Source organism: Battus philenor, unplaced genomic scaffold (assembly GCF_028537555.1).
Source record: "Battus philenor isolate CCGP_79_NKW_IND1 unplaced genomic scaffold, ilBatPhil1.0.hap1 SCAF_25, whole genome shotgun sequence".
In the NCBI taxonomy this organism is placed as follows: Eukaryota; Metazoa; Arthropoda; class Insecta; order Lepidoptera; family Papilionidae; genus Battus; species Battus philenor.
The window spans coordinates 7,215,934-7,237,270 of record NW_027181688.1 but is presented as its reverse complement, the minus strand read 5'-3'; the positions used below and the strand labels follow the sequence as shown (position 1 = coordinate 7,237,270).

Here is a 21,337-nt window from a genome sequence, read left to right as displayed (position 1 = left end):
GGGTAATAGGACAATTTTTTTTACATGTTACTCGGGTATCTGTTCTTATTACAATAATGTTCAACGTATGAGACTATTCTCAAATCCACGATACAATCTTAAGTGATTTATTTTTAATTATCACGCGAATATTTGACAATATTAATGTATTATTCTCCCTACATAAAAAAATTCCAATGCTCGCATGCTTTCGCGAAATTCAGCTGATATTTGACAGAATCAATCATGCTATTTAAGATCACTGGATTATTTTTGTGAGCTCATATTAAAGATAGTGTCCATATTGAAGCAATCTAATCTATTGCAAGCTAAAAACTAAAAATCCGTGACGGGATTATCGGTATAAATCCGCCATTTCAACAAAACGTGGTATATGTGGTATACGCATGGTTGCTGAAAATATTATTATTAAAAACAATAATGTAAACTACGACCACTAAAAAGATTATATTTTAGCAACTTACTTATTTACAAATGAATCAAAACTTAATTGATTTTACGGATATTACGGTTCGCAGAGAACGCTGCTGCCTATCGTCCGGAAACTTGTTTGTGACCAATGGAAATCCCATATAAATACAGCATAAAGTGCAAATTATATATAGGATTGTATTCCGGGAATCGTACTTGCGATCTGCGCAAAGTATCAGTCCTTACCGCTGACCAGCCGCTGCTCACTACATTACATTTTTTAACCAAGATACTAACGAAAGCTTGATTACTGCAGAATCTTTAATGAACCTTAAAAAAAAATTATTTCATTCTGAATAAAAAAGACAGTGAAGACTGGAAGTTTCTCTATAAAAATAAATAGCTTATTTACTTCTGTAATATAGAAAGATTGGTTTTTAGCGTAAAAGATTTGAAGGGGTAAATATATAGCTCATTTGTCAGCAAAAAAATTAATTTTAATATTTTATAATACGAATTTTTAAACCGTTTTTATAAAATTATCATTATGATGTCAATTATTTCTAAATAGATTGATGCTTGGATTTTTACTCATTCAAGGCCTTGAAATATATAACCAATCATTCTGTATTATATACATCAGATAAATATTGCAAATATTAAATACAAAATCCTAAATCCGTTTTCTCTTACCGCTATGAGAACAACAAAAATTGATTTGCCTACAGGAACTTCTATAAAGATTTAGGCTGGTTTTGGTTTAGATAAAGAGCAGAACAAATCATTTTGTTATGTACACACACTGAATGGTTTATGACTGATTACTTTAAGTCTTCTATTGAGAAAATGACGTAATAGGCGGCCTGAAGACGTTCTTACGGATCCTATCGAAGGCTCCCACAGCTCAGTCATAACACACTACACGCATCAGACACTCACAATTCTGCAATCGCAAATACGCCCACAGCTTTAGCCATTCCACTGACGTCCGCACACCGCACGAAAAAACGCGTGCGATGTATAAAAACCAAGTACAACACTCTCCACTGTCCAGTACGTAAACGGCGCCGGCCGCCCGACCCCGTCGTCGCGAACAGCCCGGGCAATCCGAGGTAGGATCAGTATCCTTCCTTAGATTGCCGAGTGGTCCACGCTGCCCTCCGCACGCACCACACCAATATCAACACTGTCACGATCAGGTGAGCCCCGACTTCGCTGCCTCAACCGCCATCGGAGTGTCAAATGTAAGTTCTGAAACACGAACGTTTTAGTTTTTGGTAAAGTTCACGAACCTTTCCGCTGCGTGAACTCATATCAGACGAAGCCGTAAAAGCCTTAGGACTAACAACAAAAACATCTTCGAAACAGTACAGTACAGTGAAGTAAACATTCACCAAAGCTTGTACACCTACAGCCAAAAAACCTGTATAAATAAGCTAATCCGTTACTATGAAAGGATGTAATGTTAAAAAATGTGTATGAAAATGTACGATACCTGTAAACGTTGGATGCGGCAATCGATCTTTTGTCCGCATACTAGGCTACATCCAACGTGACATAAATATTTAAATTTATTCATCGTTCCTGTGCCATCAGTATTTGCGCACCGTTGGGTCAAAAATCGCGTAAATATGCTGTCTAAATTGCTTTCATGGATTTAAAAAAATAAATATTTTTTTTAGGTTCTTATGCTTATGACTGACTAAAACTGTATTTGGACTTAACGTCCACCAATACCAGCAACAGATCGAGCCGAGCTTCAGCCGTCAAAAAAAGCAAAAAATCCCATTAATAACACCTTTACACCTTTCTTATTAAACTTTTAGGCTCAATTAAAATAGTAAATATCCTATGGACAACTTTACACCGTATTTAGATACACTCCTAAGAAATGTCTCTGTAATATCATGCAATAAATTTTAGAAGTTTATTACTGTAAATATATAAAGGAATTTTGAATAATAATATGCCTTAGGAATGAATTGTTTTATTTGTTTTATATTGTCAAAGTGACAACAAAAAGTGAGTGGGTAGCGGCGGTAGAGGACCGAAAATTGTGATCGTAGGTCGCCGGCTTGATTCCCGGAATACTACGTTATACAATACACATTAGTTATATAGGAGTGCCAGTATCCCGAAGTTTTCAGAAGATAGGCAGCATCGTATTCTACATACCATAATCTGACCCTGAAAATGTCAAACCGTCTACCAAGCGTAGTTATTATGATATATTGTCCTCATAGATATCTCGTAGGGGTGGCGAAAGGCTATGTTTTGCATTGGGCATCTATCGGCTGAAATAAAAAATAATATCAATTGTTTCTTGCGTGTCTTTTTTAAAATAACCGCATGTTATAAATTATTTCACAGTTATATGAAAGCATTATGAGAAGAATCATAAAAGTATTTTTCCTTTACCATATAAGATACAGAGTATATTAAAAACTTGTTTCATATATTGACCACTAATCAAAACGCAAAACTGGCAAGGTATGTTTTTAAGATATTAAATTACAAAAATATAATCATTCCAAAATAGGCTATATGTATATTAAAGAGAATAATTAAATATATAATAATAAATCTTTTCCTATTGAACTGTGACTGGGTTAACACACACAGTTCAAAGTCGGTGTTTGTAGTTTGTCGGTGCAGCTGTTTATAGGGAGTGATTGTTTTTAGATGTAAAAGATTTAAAATGATCAATGTGTAGCTGGTTTGTCAACGAAAAGCTTTAAAATTTTTATAACTATTTCCATTTTTCTTATTATAAAGTGATCATTATGAAATATGTTACTATAATTTATATTTATCTATGCATGTTAATATATGTATAATAACAATTGGCTGTTCAAGGAGTACGGGAGAATCTCAGAGTATCTTCATCAGTATAAACTTAAGGAGAGTTCCCCGACATACTCAAGGTGTGCACAAGACTGGTCATTGTGACAGTTTTAGTCTTAGTCGGTATTATGCCTAGTAGTGGGCGTCCATCAGCTAATTAATAAATAATATAAGAATTGTTCAGACCTAGGAAACCTTTTTTTTATGTCACAATTGAAATCAATAGGCATTTGATCTCTCAATCTTAAAACAATGTTGCCATGGTTAGGTAACATTTCGTTTTGTTAATGTTTTTGAACTATATCAAATAATTATTTTGCTGAGGCTATAATCTGGCACACGTGTTTTGAATGACGTCAAGCTTCACCTGAATTCAATTAGCGACGTGTGGGTGGTGAGGTATAAAAAACAATTTCGTGTTGTAATTTTTACTGAATCAAAAATGTTCTGAAAAAATCTTTATAAATGTCTTTGAATTTGTTCTTTGTTATTGCTTTTTTATAAATATAAATTTATCATTCTATGTACTTATGTTATTTGTATATAATTTATTATATTTTGTTACTAAATTTATTATAAACTATGACTTAATGTTGTAAGTTGAAGTGGGAGTAGGCAGGCATAGATAGAGGCATAGATAGGCCGTTGAGAGTTCAAGATTCTGGAATGAAGACCACAGACCAACAAAAGCAGCGTCGGAAAACGCTTGATGCAGGCGGCCTTCTACCGTCTTTTTTGGAAATCTTAGTACTTCACATTATACATTACAGTTTATATTAAACGTTTTATAATAATTCTTATTTCGCATCAGTCGAGACCCTTCTGTTTGCGTTTAGCGGGCAGTGAACTACCATCCATGCATTTTTTTGTTCCTCGAAATACATGGTCACATCACTCATGGCGTCCAAATTCAAAAATCATTCGAATTTGAATTCGAACACTCAAGAATAATTTAAAACAAAAAGTATTGTAACATAGTGGCCAGTAATATGAAACGTTCTAAAATGAACGCTACATCATCTCCCTGCGGGTTGATGAACGCAGGTTGTCTGAAAGAACTCGCAAGATGTGATTAGACTACCCTCTGTAGTTCGGTATTCGTTTTATTTTTATGTTTACTTTCTCATTTGATATACTAAAAAGTGTATATAATGTATAATATAAAATAAATAAAGTGATAAAACGACCGTTACTATAATTGTAAGTAAAATGGCACGCGTCCTTCATTATATAACACATTATTCTCAGCTGTAGATTTGAGACACGCATATACCTCCCAGACGATTATTAATTACGCTAATTGATAAGAAGCCATAAAGGTTTATTATATAGATATGAATACACTGATATTCTATTTCAGATGTAAGTATTCCTTCTGTACTATATTCGCTGGGCAGAATATACTTACTCTTCCTTACATTACGTTTGTAAGAAAAACAATTGTTTTACCTAACCTAACAAAAATCAAAATCAAAATATTTTTTATTCAAATAGGCTATTACAATCACTTTAGAGTTGTCAATCAACATAAAATGTCGGGATTGTTGTCCCTACAGGAAGTTTCGACCGACTCGGAAGGTACTTTTGCTGAGAAGAGCCTGCGAGAAACGCAACGGTTGCTCTTTACAAATATAATTCATTTCATACACGACAACCGCTGCATGTGCGGAAATGGCTACATATTGGTCCTTTCTTATTTAGGATGGACTTCCGCAATGTAACGCCTGAATCCATTAAATAAATATAATTTTATAAAATATTTTTGACAATAATTAGCAACCTAAACATCAATAACATTTAATTCCATATATTAACATTATTATATTTTAATATTCTTGGATAAAATAATATACTTTTTTGTAAATAATTTCTCCAAAATAGCTTATGTAATCAATATATAATAATCCAAGCCAAATTAATCCGAGTTTAAGCTTTAGAATATAAAAACGTATGTTCTGTGTGCGAAACCCACTAAGGTAATTAGTGTGTATACGTTGCAGCAAGGGATTAGCTTTAATTTTAGTTAACTAATTTTATGCGGCAAAGCCCCTTCTAATTTATTCTTGTATGCAGGGGCACGCGCTCACACTGACCCTGTTTAGTTGAAAATAACTGGAGTATTAATATTTCAAAAACATACTCTAAATATTAAAAATTTTTTTGGCATATTTCATTAACCAATTTTAATGCAATATAATATAAAAGAGAATTAATTAGTACAGACTCAAAATAGAATTTACGTTTTAGTTAATTATTTACTTTCAAAAGTTATTATCATCATTTCAGGTGTAAGACGTCCTATACTGGGCATTGCCCTCTCTAGTGATTTTTAATAAGTTGGACGGCCAGCATTTAACGCCTTCTGATGACTTTAACGCATCGTGATAAATATATATTTCCCAATATATTAGAGGGTATGTAACAGGATTAATAAAAAATACTAAATTGCGATAATTTATACAGACTAGTAAATCAACTTCTATATAATACTAACTGCCTGATAGACGTTATCATATGTTAGCTATGAATAATCAATTAGAAACTTAATAAATAAAAAAAGAAATTAATTTCCAAAACACAGCACATATTGTGATGTTTTTTGATACACAGTATGCTCAAAAAAACACTGATTTTGAAGAAAACGTAATTAAATATAGGCATAAATAAAGCAAATATAAAAAAACTAATTAGGAATAAAGACAGTATCGTTATCCTCGTTTCAGCCAATAGACACCCTCTTCAAGGTATAGGCGTCAGTCAAAGACATCCATGGCGGTATATACCATAATACAATTAAAAATAAGTTCAGAACATTAGTTCAGTGACCTAGTTCTGCAATTAAATTTAGTTCAACGAGTATATTAAAAACACACACATCCTTTACCAACATAAAAACGAAAATGTGACAAAGTTATGAATATATAATTTTGTATTTAGAATGTCATCTATAAAAGTACCGTCCAGGAGTCAATTTTTATAGCACATCAACAGCGCTATAGCAGCGGTTTAAATGTAACAAGTGAGTCGGTTTAAATATTCTTAAGTTTCAAGTTCTTTATACCATAAAAAAGAATAAATTAAACGAGTTCGCAGTTTCATATTTATTATAGAAAGTTGCCAGGTTTAACCGCTTTGTTATTCAACCTTCTTAATAATTCATTTTTAATTTTAGAAGCATCGGCTCGAATTGCAGTTAGTTTTACAAAATTTAATTAAAGTTTCTTTCATAACTTACTCTTAATGTAAAATATTATTAAAGATTTAATACAAACCTGATACAACTAGGAATCCCTATCTTGGTCTTTTGGCTCTTTGGGTGTGACATGGAGTTACACACATAAGTTAGAAGAAGAAATTAAGGCAATAAAAAAAGATTGAAGAATTTCAAGAAGACAATGGGCACATCGTTCATGCCGATATCCGCGGCGTAGGTAGACCACCCATCAGGTAGACCGACGATGTAGTCAAAGTCAAGGGAAATTGGTGGTTGCGGGCTACACAAGACCGTTCATCGGAGCGATCTTCGGGGCAGACTTATACCTTGCAGTGAGTGTCTATTGGTTAACATGATGATGATGGTGGTGGTGGTGGTGGTGATGGTGGTGGTGATGATGATCATGATGATGAATACGTCCCAATTTACAAAAATAAAGAACTCTGAATAGCATTGAAATGATTCAAGAACGATAATTTTTTCCACTTAATTTAATTTTTGTTTTTAAAAGGTCAAGACAATCTCAAATAGTAAATGTGTGCGCAAGTAGCCGAAGTAACGTTATTAGGATAAATCGAATGATTTTTTTATCAAAGTCACGTACATGGGGTTTTTATATGTGAAACGTGACTACCACGAATTTAGACAGACTAACAAGATTATGGAGAATATCGTGAAAGGTAATTCTATCGGGTAGCTTACAGAAATAAATTTAAATTTGGAACTTTAATTTTGTTTACAGAGTACTTAAAATTTGTTAAACACTACATTAACACAAGTAGTCACAATAAATTTGTAGATGTTTTAATAACACGCTGCCCTAACTAGAAATATTTAAACATTTTGAAGACGTTTTCTACCAAATGATTTTTTGATGCAAAAAATAAATATTGCTATTTAAAGTGGTAGATTTTGGTGCCCTGTCTACATAGTAAGATAGTGGCCCAGAGGATGGGCAGCAGCGTCTTCTGCGTACTATTATGCCATAATTCATTCGCCAATTCGTCTGCCAAGCGTGGCGAATATAGGCCTATGTCTTATAGATGTCTTTAGGCTAAGACGACGATGTTTACAGAGTACTTAAAATTTGTTAAACACTACATTAACACAATTAATCACAATAAATTAGTATATGATTGAAGGCGTTTTCTTCTAAATGATTTTTTGACTCTGTGTTTGGCACTAATCGGTGTAACATAACTCCTGAAGATGCCCCGTGGAGGGGTGAAACACGTGTTGAGTAATTTGGCGGTGGCGGTTGTGTAATTTGCATTGTTTGCCGCATACGCATTTATCAGCGGGCTGGCGGGCAGTGCATTTTATTGCACGACTACCACTGCATGTGCGGAAGTGGCTAAATATTGGTTCTTTTCTTACTTAGGATGGACTTCCGCGAGGTAACGCCTGATTCCATTAAATAAATGATTTTTTGCTTACATGATACAAAAAATAAATACTGCTATAAAGTGGTAGATTTTGGTGCCCTGTCTACATAGTAATATAGTAAGATAAAAATAGTTACCAGAGAATGGGCAGCAGCGTCTTCTGCGTACCATAATGCCACACTTCATTCGCCAATTCGTCTGCCAAGCGCGGCGAATATAGACCTGTCTCATAGATGTCTTTAGGCTAAGACGACGATACTCAATCTAGATATTAATATTGTAGTCTATAATAATATCATTTTGTATCTAATCACTTCGATTACAGTATACAACGCAGTTTCTACTCAGAATCGGAATTGTTTTACCAACATAATTTTAGTTGTTATTTTATATGCAATAATATATAATGGGACTCTCAAATAATGTAAAATAAATGCGTTATATATATAGGCATGTCCTATTTTCAAACAGATACTTTTAAGTTTTCATGTCATGTCGATTAAACCATGAGACATTTTCGTTTGTACAAATTAAGTTTATGAATCATTAAAGAGAAAATATAATATAATATTTAAATGTTTAACAAAAGGATTACTTTAAAACAAAAACAAAATGCTATCGTTTTTCAAACATTCATTTATTTATTAATACAATCCCTTAAGAATCATTCGGTGTTTGTTTGTGACATCTTAAATGAGATTAACGCGTGAAGATCCGAATTTAATTAAAAAAGAACTTCATTAAACTAGGCTTTTTTATTATGGAATCCTTTGACTGAAGGCTTCAGTTTTTTGTGACCATTTTCATAATTATCTTTAATCTGTTAGCAGTAATTATTTCCCAAGTTTTATTATCGGTTTAAGATGCTAATATCGGATGAATTTGTAATTTGTTACGTTGGCATTACATGGGATAACATTGAAAAGCCGTTACAGTCTAAGTTCCAATGTCTATTCAAACTTTATACATATATCTTGGCGAAAAGTAACAGTTATATGTTGTAAAATTAAGTGACAAAACCTTATCAACAGAGTATAGCTATTTAGCTATACTCTGTTATTAAAGTTACACAATAAACAATATTTTTCATAGATCAATTTAAATGATTACACACGCAATGTACAACACGGGCGGAAAAATATGATAACAAGATAACGGTAACTTGATATATTTTATGTTAATCTATTTTCATAGTAAACAAAAAATGATTTAGAAGATTACACCATAATCAACAGTGGTTTAGCGTGTACTGCTGATAATAGATATCTACCATAGATTTATAATAGGAATTATGAAAAAGGTTGTCTCTCCAACTTGTAAGTTGATGTCCTACGCTTTCCAGACTGTGGCGTTCAAAACATAAGGCCTTAGTGTTCATTTATTCCGAGCGCTATGAGAATTGCCCATTGCCACTTAAAATTCTCTATCCGATCGGCTATTAAAAAAAAAAAAAATCGTGAACATTTTATGCTGCTGTCGATGTAACACATTCATAATTGAAACTTGTGTATGTTTTTGTACGCTAAGCGCATAGGTAGGTACAGCGAAGCCGGTTAAAGTGATGCAATAGTTTATAAAACTGTAATGGTCTAGTTTGAAATGCCAGTGTTATTATCTAGTTCTTCATCAAACTGGCGCTTTATGAAATATTCCGGCTGTATTGTTATAAATACTAGAAATTTCCTTGTAGTGCTTTTTTCTTAAAATTCTATTCTCTTATCGACTCTTTTAATTCTGCTTTCACTCTTTTCGTGGTTTCTGATACTCACAACGAGATAGGGAAATAAATTATATAGAAGTAGGAAAAAAAATAGTATAAACGAAGGTAATATTTTCTTAAGTTCTCCATACAAGTCATACGCTACTGTCTCGTATGTTTTTTGTGTTTAGCTATTTCAAGAAAATTCTTGATTAAGTTTTTGTCGTCGTGTATGATGTGGCTAGAAAAAAACCTTTTGAATTTAATTAAGTGAACACAACAGTTGACATACGTCCTTAGCTGTCACAATAGAACGTTCTACAATCGATGGCCATACTATGTGACCTCGGTGTAACGAGCGACAGGATACATTCAATTTCCTCCAGGTGCCGTTGCGGTTGGCATTATTGCTTTTCAATCGTGACGCGTTCCGTACTAAAAATAGCTTTCAATTTTAATATTACCTTTTTAAGAGATCTTTGTTCAGTAATACGTATTAAGAGTTTCTTAACTGATAAATATTAACATAATTAACTAAGCTTTGTGTTTTTTTTTCTGTCCTAATTTAACTAAATCTAGGAATATCCTCTCTCCTTTTTAGCAAATATTGTTTAGTAATCATTTGTAATATAATTAAAATAAGTGTATTATAAAAAAGATCTTTAAAAGTCTCACTTCTAACTTTAGTATTGATTTTCTTTATAAATAATAATTATTATACCTGCGTTGTGGCGTTTGACACGTTTTATTTATTAATAATATATTAAAACCGCAATGCTTATATCATTTTACGGCATTGTGCCATAAAATGAGATCTAATAATTATTTTTCTAACAAAAGAGCAGCGCTATGTAGGAAAAAGGAAAAAACTGGTAATAGTGAATAATTTTCTCGGGAAATTACTAGCGAAAACTACCGGATATTGCGTAGCAACTTGAAGTAGCCGCAACAAAAGAACCTATTAGCGGTAGAACAATATATAGTAATACCGTAATAGGTTTTTGTATTAATTGATAGTTATTAAATAAAATGTTATTAAACAGTGATTTTGCTATAATAATATATGTATTAATGAATAACATTGTCCTAACATTCATCATCTTCATCATTTTAGCTGTAGGACGTAGAACGATCAGGAACCTGTAAGCGTAGCGTGGGGCATCCGCCCACAACGTGAACAGATGATCCTTTACTAGGGTCGTCAGAAGACTCTGGATGCTGACCACTTTCATCCGGTTCTGTTGGATATTTATGAGGGAGTCGAATGTCTGCAGTAAATATCCTATGGTTAAGTTGATGATGATTATGTTGATGCGCGTATATAGTATTGAAGCTTTTGAAGTCAAGCCAGTGCCAATACACATTTAACAATAATTTTATTAAGAATGTAAAATTTAAAAACAATTTTTTTCAAAGAATACTATATATTTCAAAGTTTTTATGTTAATTTAGATGCGTAAGATGATTAAAAATATATTGAAAAAGTATTTATAAGTAATAAACGTATCACTTGGTCACAAAATTATCAGAGAACGAATTTTTCTACTTCATTTATCATTCCAATACTTTATTGAAGATTTATAGGAAATAAGACAAAACTTTGAGCATTTGATAGTTCGCTATGAACTTAATGGATGTCACAAATCGCTTAGAACTCACGCTGTCAATTTTAATTGTTGTTTAGCAGCTGCATCAGTCAGTATTCTAGTCAGTAGTGGTGGACACCGCCAATTTTTTTTCACCTTATACTATGTACAAAAGCTTCTAGAACAATTACTTTAAACATAAATATTTAAGAGATATTTATGACAAAATGAATAAACTGCGTATTAAACTGAAAGATCAAACTGTTTTTATTTCTAATTTAGCGTGTTATCGCTCTTTGCAATTTAGCCGCGTCATCGAACCTCCGCTTTAATTTCCGATGGTAAATACAGCAGGCCGGTAAGGAAATACGGTATAGTGTTCTGTATATCTTCTATAGTTCTATTGAGTAGATGTATATTATTTAGCAAAAGATCGTCTATTTGGATTGTAACATAAATTTTTTCTTCAAATGAACACGCAAGCGTAGCTGTTTTTTGGAATATTGTTAGTAGAGGGTCGGTAGTTACAATTTTAACTATGTCATTAAGGCATACTACGCCTAATTAAGTTTCAAGGGTAGGAAGTACTTTGAGGTATTGTATGTACTTATATTTTGAAATCAATTCAAGAGAGACTAGGAATATGTGATTTATCTGTGAATATAAAGCATTAGTTTCATGTGCTACATTACGCTAAAGTATGGAAAATAATAGGGCGTTTTAAAAATACGTCACTATTGACATCAAAATTATAACATTAGTTTTTTAAAAAAAATGAGAACATAATTAACGAAGTATTAAAAACGGATAAAAATTGTAAAATTTCATTTATGATTGTCGAGGTACATGTATTGCCTGGTTTTCTTGTCGGGATATATATGTACCAATCTAGTGTTTCTATAGCCGACACAAAAACAGAACAACGAATACATAAAAAATGTAAGAATTGCGTTCACGTAAGAACGCTTCAAATTTCTGGCCGCTACGGTGACAATATTTTTTTGTTTTAAATCTTTCTTGTGTGTTCCGATTCGAATTTGAACGCGGATTTGAATTCGGAACCTGTCAGTAAAGTAGCTGTCATTGCATTGTTAGCTGTCACTACAGCGTGCTTTTTGTGTAACTATATCGTGATCTCGCACTTGAGAAGGTACGTGAGAGATACGTGCTCAGGTGGTAATTTATCTGCACCAACTAAACAAGTATATATGCAACTCTACAAGATTACAAAATATTATTTTCAAGCTTAAAATTTTAAACCGGTTCTTTTATTAATTAACGCACTAAACTTAGTTTTCTTTACAACTTACGATTACTTATAAAATCAACAATCACCATATTGTACGAAATGTTTTATAAGTTATGTAATGTATGCAATGTAGTATCTGAAATAAATACACCACAATATGTACAAGAAAACAAAGTCTTGAGCGATAGAAAAAAGAGTATTGTAACGTGATTAGAAAATAAAATGTTGTACAAAAGGAAAATGTTATGTTAAAGTTTTGAATTATAGCTGTAGACCTATTTCACAAAAACATGTTTGATTGTACTCCTAAGAACAAGTCAATAACGACTTGTTTTTCCTGTTTACCCCTCGACTCAAACTTTGGGAGAATCGTGACCAAATTTCATTTGTTTTTTGAATTGCTCGAACAAGTCGTACAAACTCTCGTAGTAATCCGGTATCTGAGAGGATTCATGCCATCCTCAATTATTTGTGTAATTTCATGCCTGGTTTCAACGAATTGAATCTCAGATATTTTTATGGAGCCTTAAATCTAGAGATGAATTTGCCAAATCATTGTGAAATTGGTTTTGTAATCAGAATTTTATGCTAGTATGAAATATAATCTAATTATAAATTTGACTATCTTTGAGCTACATAACTTATCAACACAACTACTTCAACACTTGCTTCATTGTCGTCTTCATAGACGCCCACTGTAAGGCATAGGTTTCCCTCAACGATATCTATGAAGGGATTCATCATAATCGCCTTGCTTATCAGGCAGGTTGGCGATCGCAGTTTCGTATTATGATACGCAGAGGACGCTGCTGCTAATCCTTTGGAAACTAATCCGTGAGCAATGGTAATCTTATATAATTAATGCACAAAGTGTGAATTATAAACATGACTGTATCCTCGGAATCGAATCCGAAACCTATTATCGCAGGTCTTAGTCTTTTACCGCAAAGCTACTATTGCCATAAAAGTAATAAACTTATATTATTCAAACATCTATTGGTCTTCAAGCTTTTTACCTTAAACTCGGTTTTTGGCCAGTTACGATGAACACGAAAAAATAAAATTTCTAGGAATATGGCGGTGACGTCTTTTACTAACATCGTGGGACTTATTCAAATTTTCAAAAATATAGAATCATATAATACGATTGAACTTACTGTACCTCGGAGAATAAAAATACCTAAAGACTACATAACTAAGTTAAACATGTACTACGACCTAGTCAACGAAATAACTTGAAATAAATTCATAGTTAATTTATACACGATAGAAATGGAAGCAATAGTAACAAAAGCGAAATTTCTGTATTACCTGCTAAAAGATTTAGGCTTGTCAAGAGCGAACATCAGTTTATTTCAGGAACGTCGAACGAATCATTTAAAATTTGATTAAGTTGTAAAAGCAGTGTGATCGTTGTAAAAGATAGCCACCGAAAGGTATTGATGGCTTGACAACATACGACAGTAGCTAATAGTAGAATAGATCGCTATTTACAGAAATAAAGGAAATGATGCAAGGAAGAGAAGGTTATGTAAAAAACTATGACATATGTTTATGGTCTATATGTCATAGTTTTTTACTTTCTTTGTTGCCATTATCAAATTAAAAATTACCATACTTTTTTTATCGATGTTTTATAACACAACATATAACTAACTAACATTAAGCTTACTAAATAAACTAACTAAATAAAGGCTGAACCCATTAACGTGTACGCGTCTTAAATAGTTTGAATAAACAACATTGACCACGCAAGGCCGACATTGTAAGTAATAATATTTCTTAATAAAATTATTCATAGTTTAACAAATATGTATACATTTGTGCTCTACAAATGTTGTACCGTAGATCATTTAGCAGGTCTATCAACAAGGAAACAAACGTAGTAGTCCTACTGAAAACGTGCCGCTGTTTGCAAATATTGTAACACACTATGTTACGTCATCTTTTCCAGTCTTCATCAGTGCTTATTTATTCAGTTACTGTGTTATCTGGTGCGTACTTGATCGAACAGCTAAAGGGTCTGGGGCTTGATGGTCACCGTTTATCTAATTTTTCCATGATGAAAAGTATACCTGACTTGTCACAGTTGTCACACAATTTTTATTTGGGTGTTCCTCAAAAATCTACTTTGTGCATGTAGTTGAAAGGATAGTGGATACTATAGTTCCATCAGCATCGGTGTGTTTGTGTATATTTTCATGTTTAATGATTAAGTTATTAAGAGATACCTGCATAATATTTAATTATTGTCGTAAGTTGGATTTTCATGTTTTAAAAGAGATCCAACAAATAAATAAAAGCTATTAGCAATAATAAGATATAGTTCGTTAAAAGTTAGTTTCATTTCATAAATCCAATAGTTCTTTTATAACACGGGCAATATAAATATTGTTCTATGTATATGACAGTCGTGACAAATTTTATATAAAATTGTACCGCCAGATAGGCTTTTGACGTCTTTTGTAGTCCCCGCGTTCAGCTGACAAAGCTAACCTAATTCCGCCTCAAGAGCTCTTAATGTACGACGGGAACTTAGAAAGAAATATCGAACGAGAAACCGACACAAAGGACGTCTTCAATAATACTTGTTCTAATGGCCGATTGTAGTAATGGATCATTGAGAATTTTAATTAAAAATGTACCCATTTTTTGGATACAATAACGTTGTAATTATAAAATGATTTCTTTAATGATAAAATTAATTATTACTAGCCGTACAATTTTTATTTTCTTATGAATACTTAACATCATTAATGATAATTTTTTTGTGATAAATTTAATATAATCGTGTTGTTTTGACGGTATGTCTATCTTTTACGATACATTTTAAGGTTACATTTTAATAGACGTGTTATAATTTAATAATAATTTTAACAAATCCACAGCAATGGAAATATTATATATATATCAATATATTGAAAAGAAAAAAAATAATATTTACATCGATTTTTTATTCTGTTTTAAAACATTTAATTAATTATAAAATGCGTACACTAAATTGCCAAAATGAACAGATAGTTTTTTATGAAATTAGGCGCTCTTATAGACTAGGATAAAATTATGCTTAATTTAACTGATACACATGTTATTACATGATAAATAAAAGTACTTGCTTACTGATTTATAAGGATAACTCGCAGCAATATTTTGAACATATCAACTGTTTCTTTAGTCTATTTAAAATTTTACTGTTTAGGTGTTTGGTCGCATTTCGCATCGTCACTAGCAACCGTAAAGTTTCCACTGCTAGACGTGAGCCTTCCCTTTATATTTCTATTATCACCAGTTTTGTAGCCTGTCAACTGCCACTTGGACTTGCTACTCCGCAGGACTATGTCTGTTACTTCCGCTCATCTACGAATCTCCTCATTATAGGAGACAAATAATTTGAGTTCTTTTAGAATAATATGTTCTAATTCACATTGTCATATATTTTCTTAAATTTTTGTTACGTTTAACATATAATTTTTTTATATGTTAAACTTAAAAAATTCTAAATAATCGTAATACTTAAAACTAGTCTTTTTATCCTTAACGAAAATCTTTCTTAACCGTTGAATTTGGAGACGACATTACTAATGTAATCTGTAAAGGAACCAATTAACATAATCAAACCTTTTAATTTCCTTTGTCTAATATCAGCGTGTTTTACGAATAAACAAATGAAGAATTAAAAACAGAAAGCATTCGGTTCCGAAAATATTGAAATACTTTTTCGCTTATAAATATTCACGCTTGAAATATTTATTTTGGAAACCGCTTTTTATGGTTTGTTCAATTGTTTCGCGACGCGCTCATAATGGTATCGATGGTTAAAACTTTTGCAAATTCGTATTTTAAAAAAATGTATGGGCATAAAGACTTATTAAATTAAAAACATAATCCAGAGATCATTTCCAACTAATTAGCAGTTAGATTCCTACCTATAACATAATTAATGAGAAAATCGATATTTTTAGGTCGATATTTTTATTAAATTTTAGTGTAGATATTATGCGATAAAGCATCACAATGAAAATATAACATATTACTAGCATAGCCTCGCAATTTACGTAAGAGAAAATTTATTTTCGGAAGTACTCGGTACAAAGCCTCGTGCAATACATCGACCTCCTTCTAAAATATCTAAGAAGTGATATACCATAATCGCCATGATTGCTGGCGGGTTGACGATCACAGTATTATGGTTTGTGGATGTAGCTGCTGCTCATCCTCTGGGAACTTGTCTGGAACAAAGTATAAGCTGTATAAGATTGTATATTCGGAATCGAACCAGCGACCGCAAGTCTCAATCTTCTACCGCTGAGTTTCCACTACTCAGACTAAGCTTTTGGACATTTAATCGATATATCTGAAAGAGTTTTTATTTAATTATTTCGTCGTATTAAATACATAAACATCTTTCAATGGCAAGACGTTCTGTTGAAACACGTCATTAACATAATTCATATAATTTCTATGTTTAAAAAAAGTTTTTAAAACGATATTAAGAATAAATAGTGAACAAATGTCGTTGTATTTTTTTTACATTTCCTTAGAAACATAAAAGTCGCATTTGGACTTCGTCCCAGTAATTACGAAGTTGGTGTAGCCGGCAGCTCTTATGTACTCGTGCTTAAAGAGCGGAAATGCTTATAAAAACATAACTTGCACAAACTATTTTTAACCCTTTGTGTATAATCGTTGTTTCATAAAAAAAGCTGAGTAGAGACTTATGAAAACAATTTATGCAAAGTAAATTCTAGACTGCGTTACCTTACCTTACTTATATACTCAGATATTGTGGGGTGTTCTCAGACCATGGCGCGGTTATAACAATTGTAGCTATAAGTTGAAAGATGCCATTATGTTGAGAACAATCTAGTTCTAGCTCTTCTAGATTCCTCTAGTGACATACACGGGCGTTCGCCGTAAAAATCATATGTATATAATATAAAATAAAATATAAATAAATCACACACAAAGCCACACATACCCAAGTTAAACAGTAATAAATCTGTTGCCAATAACATTTATGGTTAGAAAATATTTCTCACAATAAATTTTATTTATTTTTATAAAATTGTCAATATATTTAAATATATAAATAACCCTTCCTCACTTATTATGACAGTGTTTTCGTAATACAACATATTAGATAATATAAACATATATTACAAGATGGCAGTGACGATGAAAGTCTTCAAATATGTTTTGGGCTATATTATTATATTATGGTCAAGTACAGTCAGTAAGAGCAGTGCTGCTGCGGTAGAGGAACTGGAACTTGCGATCGCAGATCGCGGGTTCAGTTCCCGGGACTACAATATTATGTAATTCACACTTTGTGTATTAATTACATAGGATTGCAACTGCTCACAAAGAAGTTTCCAGAGGATGGGCAGCAGCGTCCTCTGCATGCCATATTATCCCCTTAATATCTTTGGGGGAGGTCTGTATCTTACAGTAGGCTTCTGTGGGTGAAACAAAAGCAATACGTATAAACAAGATTATTTTTAGAAATAACCTGAGAAGTCAATTTTTGACACAATATTTTTGTTCAAATTACCCAAAGAAATTGCTAGAAAATAAAACTGTAGAGATTTCATTGCTAAATATAATTATATTTATTAAACACTTAACGAATCACTTTACTCGTCTATTAATATCATTAAAAGTAGACATAATCTATGAGTGTTCGATATAATCGTGGAAAAAACGAGTTCAATCTCAAGCTGGATCTTAGTAGAAATATTAAAAAAAATGGTAGAGTTGTAACGTAAAAAGAGAATTCTACGATTATCCTATTACTAATTACTAATGTAAGGTCTCTTTGATATAAGGCTATGTGAGAACTCCAGTGACCTCGTTATCAAGACCAAGTGTTCAGCTAAGGTGTTCCAGCTTAAAGAACTCCATAGCATAATAATGTCCAATAAGTAAAAGTAAAATGTTTAATTTGAAAAGTTGTTTTCCAGATTTTATATTTTTACGACATTTACTAATAAATTAGAATTGTTTAAATACATTAAAATGAATAAAAATTATCAAAAGTATTTTTGAGCCTATTTTCTAATGCATCAAGAAGGTCTATTTGCAAAAATATAAGGGGAAATCTTCCGCCAATTATAACAATTTAGTTTTTAATATTTATACCCTATTGACTTTTAAACATAGGCTATTTATGTTGCAATGCAACGAATCCATTTAAAATTCAAAATATTTTAAGATAGTATCTATTAATCTATTGATGTTAATAATAATTGTGTTGAAAATATAATGTTTTCATTTGCAATTGCTTAGAATATCTTAGAGCCAAAGTTACATGTCGATTCAGCTTTCTTCATCACGTTGTTGGATTTGAGTCATTAAAAATAATGACTTTGCCTAACGATTCTGTAATTGCTGCCTTTAGACTTACAACATGAACATGTCTGACAATTTGATTATATAACTAAAACTTTACTAAGTGTATAATTTAACTCACGCTTACTACATTTAATGTTATTTTCACTTCATACCATCAACCTTCGAGTAGTGAGTGACCTTTGTTCAAATGTCACCTATTTGTTTGTTTTGATTTATTAAAGTAAAAATTTCTTTGAAGCCGGAAACGCGGCGTGGGTAGACCCTCTACTTGATGGATTGACAACATTGTCAAGTTCGGAAGTGTCTGGGCACAGACAGCAAAGGACCCGTCACCAGGGTGGTCTATATGGGAAGCCAATGGCTTCTATCGATTACCAAGATAATGTTGATGATTTTAGATTTATGGAATTTGCCTATTGCAACATACGATGCCATAATAGGAATGAGTCACATACACAAAAAAGCGTAAAATACGGTTTACCGTGTCCACCAACAAACTAGAAAATACTAAAGTAAACAGAACGCCGTCTGTTTTCATGTTCTACCTATAAGATGACCGATATCAACGTGCATGGTGCATGTATACTTTGTGTAGATGATATAAAGGAGCGGCAACAAATTTTGACTGTAGCATTTTGCCGTAGCAGACACATTCCAACTATGTTACGTGATGGTTTTGGTCGTTAACGGAGCGGTTTAGTGGTCAGACTCAAACATTTCCATACAAAGAATACCTCTTTGTCTGGTATGTTTCTGTACTGTGTGTGTTTCTGTAATATGTTGAGGGCTTAATAGGTAATAATAAAAATCCCAGAAATATGATCCATGAATCATCACTAATTTGAATTCTCCCTTTTAGAGAAATAACACATATTGCGTACATTATAATGCTGACCGGAAAATATTTGTTACAGACGAGAAACAGACGGAAGAAAATAACCAGAAGTCGGAGGAGCAAGCAGCGACAAAGATCCAGGCAGCGTTTCGAGGTCATAAGACGAGAAAATCTATGAGTATGAAGGCGGCCAACAAGAATGTCGAACCCGAGCCGACCAAGGCTGAGCTGGAGGCCGAGTTCAGGGCTGATGATAAAGGTTGCGATATCTATTTACATTTTAATAACTAACGTCTCATTGGTCTTAAATTTACGCGTAATACAATAACAGATTTTTTAAATATTTAGTAATACATGGCAATTTAGTAAATGTCCATAAAATTGACCTTTTTCTAAGTTCTGTTGCTATATATTGTTGTTGCAGCACCAACTTATTGGGATAAATGTAAAAGGATATTTTTTTGTTCTCAAAAACTTCTCTGTAGAAAAATAAATAGCGATTTTAGGGCGCTTAGTAGTGAGAGATAACGAATTAAGTTACTAGATTTTTCGTTTAAAATTTAAATTTTTAGTTCTGCGCATGCGCACCCATAACAGTAGATGTTTACTTGAGATTTATTGTTAAATGCTATCAATTAATTTATGGTGCATCCTATAAGTTTCAGAAATTATATTTATTGTAATTATAGCAAAGTGAGAAAAAGCATGAACAAAATTGGTATTATAATATTATATATTAAAATTGATTATTGTTTACTATCCATTCCTGCAAACCATGTACTGCCATAATAAAAAACTAAATAATGTAACACATATCAAAGCAATCATTTTATGCAGAGTGCATCCCTTTAAAGTTTTTACACTTGTAGCTAAACACTTGTAGTGTTTTTCTAGGCTATAAAGGATTTTTCAGATCTTATTTCCACCATAAAATATAAGTATTCTAACTTTATAGTTTAAAGGACATTTTATGTGTTTTAAACTAAAAACACATTTTATGTAAGGTAGCCAAAGAATATGTAAAAATAATTTTTAAAATATTGCATTGTCATATAGCAATACTAATTGCTATGGTAAAGCCCCAGATTGCCTAGTTTTATTTGATATTAAATAAAAAATTGGGTAGTACATGTTATAATTAATATTAAAAATAATTAAAAAAAACCGTGGAAAGTTTTCGTTTGAACCACGCGGTCGGGCCTTAAGATCTTAATAGAGGCTCTGATTTTAATTAGTTGTAAGACACAAAATTCCATTAATACCTTAAAATAAGTAGACAGGAAAAGTGAGTTTTCCTTTTATATCCACCCTGCAATTTTCTTATAAAAATTATTAGGTCATTTATAACAATCACGGTTTGTCTTACAAATTCAATTATTGCATAACAGATAATTTATTGTTTTTCTTTACTAAAAAATATTCGAAAAAAATAAAAGCCATACTCAGTTAGAACTGAAGTTAAAAATAATATTTTTTTAAAATGGATTTCTTAATCCATTACCACGTTTACGTTGCGGTAAAGAAAATTATAATCAGTTTTGTTACAAAAACTAAATTTATGGTTCGTGTTAAAAGTAAATTTACTGGCTAATAGATACTTATATATTTATCTTAGTCTTATTATCTCTATTGAACAAAATTTCTGGGCTTTCTTATGTAGCATATAATGGAATAAAATAAAAGTTATACTATCTATGTACATATAGCTGAAACTAAAATTAATAGTTTTTGAAAACGATTTCCTCAGTCCTCTACCACGTTTA

General features: G+C 32.0%; 1 protein-coding gene across 2 annotated transcripts in view; it reads left to right on the top strand.

Moving 5' to 3' along the window:
* Window positions 1-21,337, top strand: part of igl (igloo) — a 79,452-nt gene that overhangs the window by 55,720 nt on the left and 2,395 nt on the right. For both annotated transcript variants that reach the window (XM_068768427.1, XM_068768426.1), the window contains exon 2: window positions 19,654-19,833. In XM_068768427.1, the coding sequence (XP_068624528.1) occupies window positions 19,749-19,833 (85 nt within the window). In that variant the 5' untranslated portion in view covers window positions 19,654-19,748. The remainder of the gene's footprint in view (window positions 1-19,653; window positions 19,834-21,337) is intronic.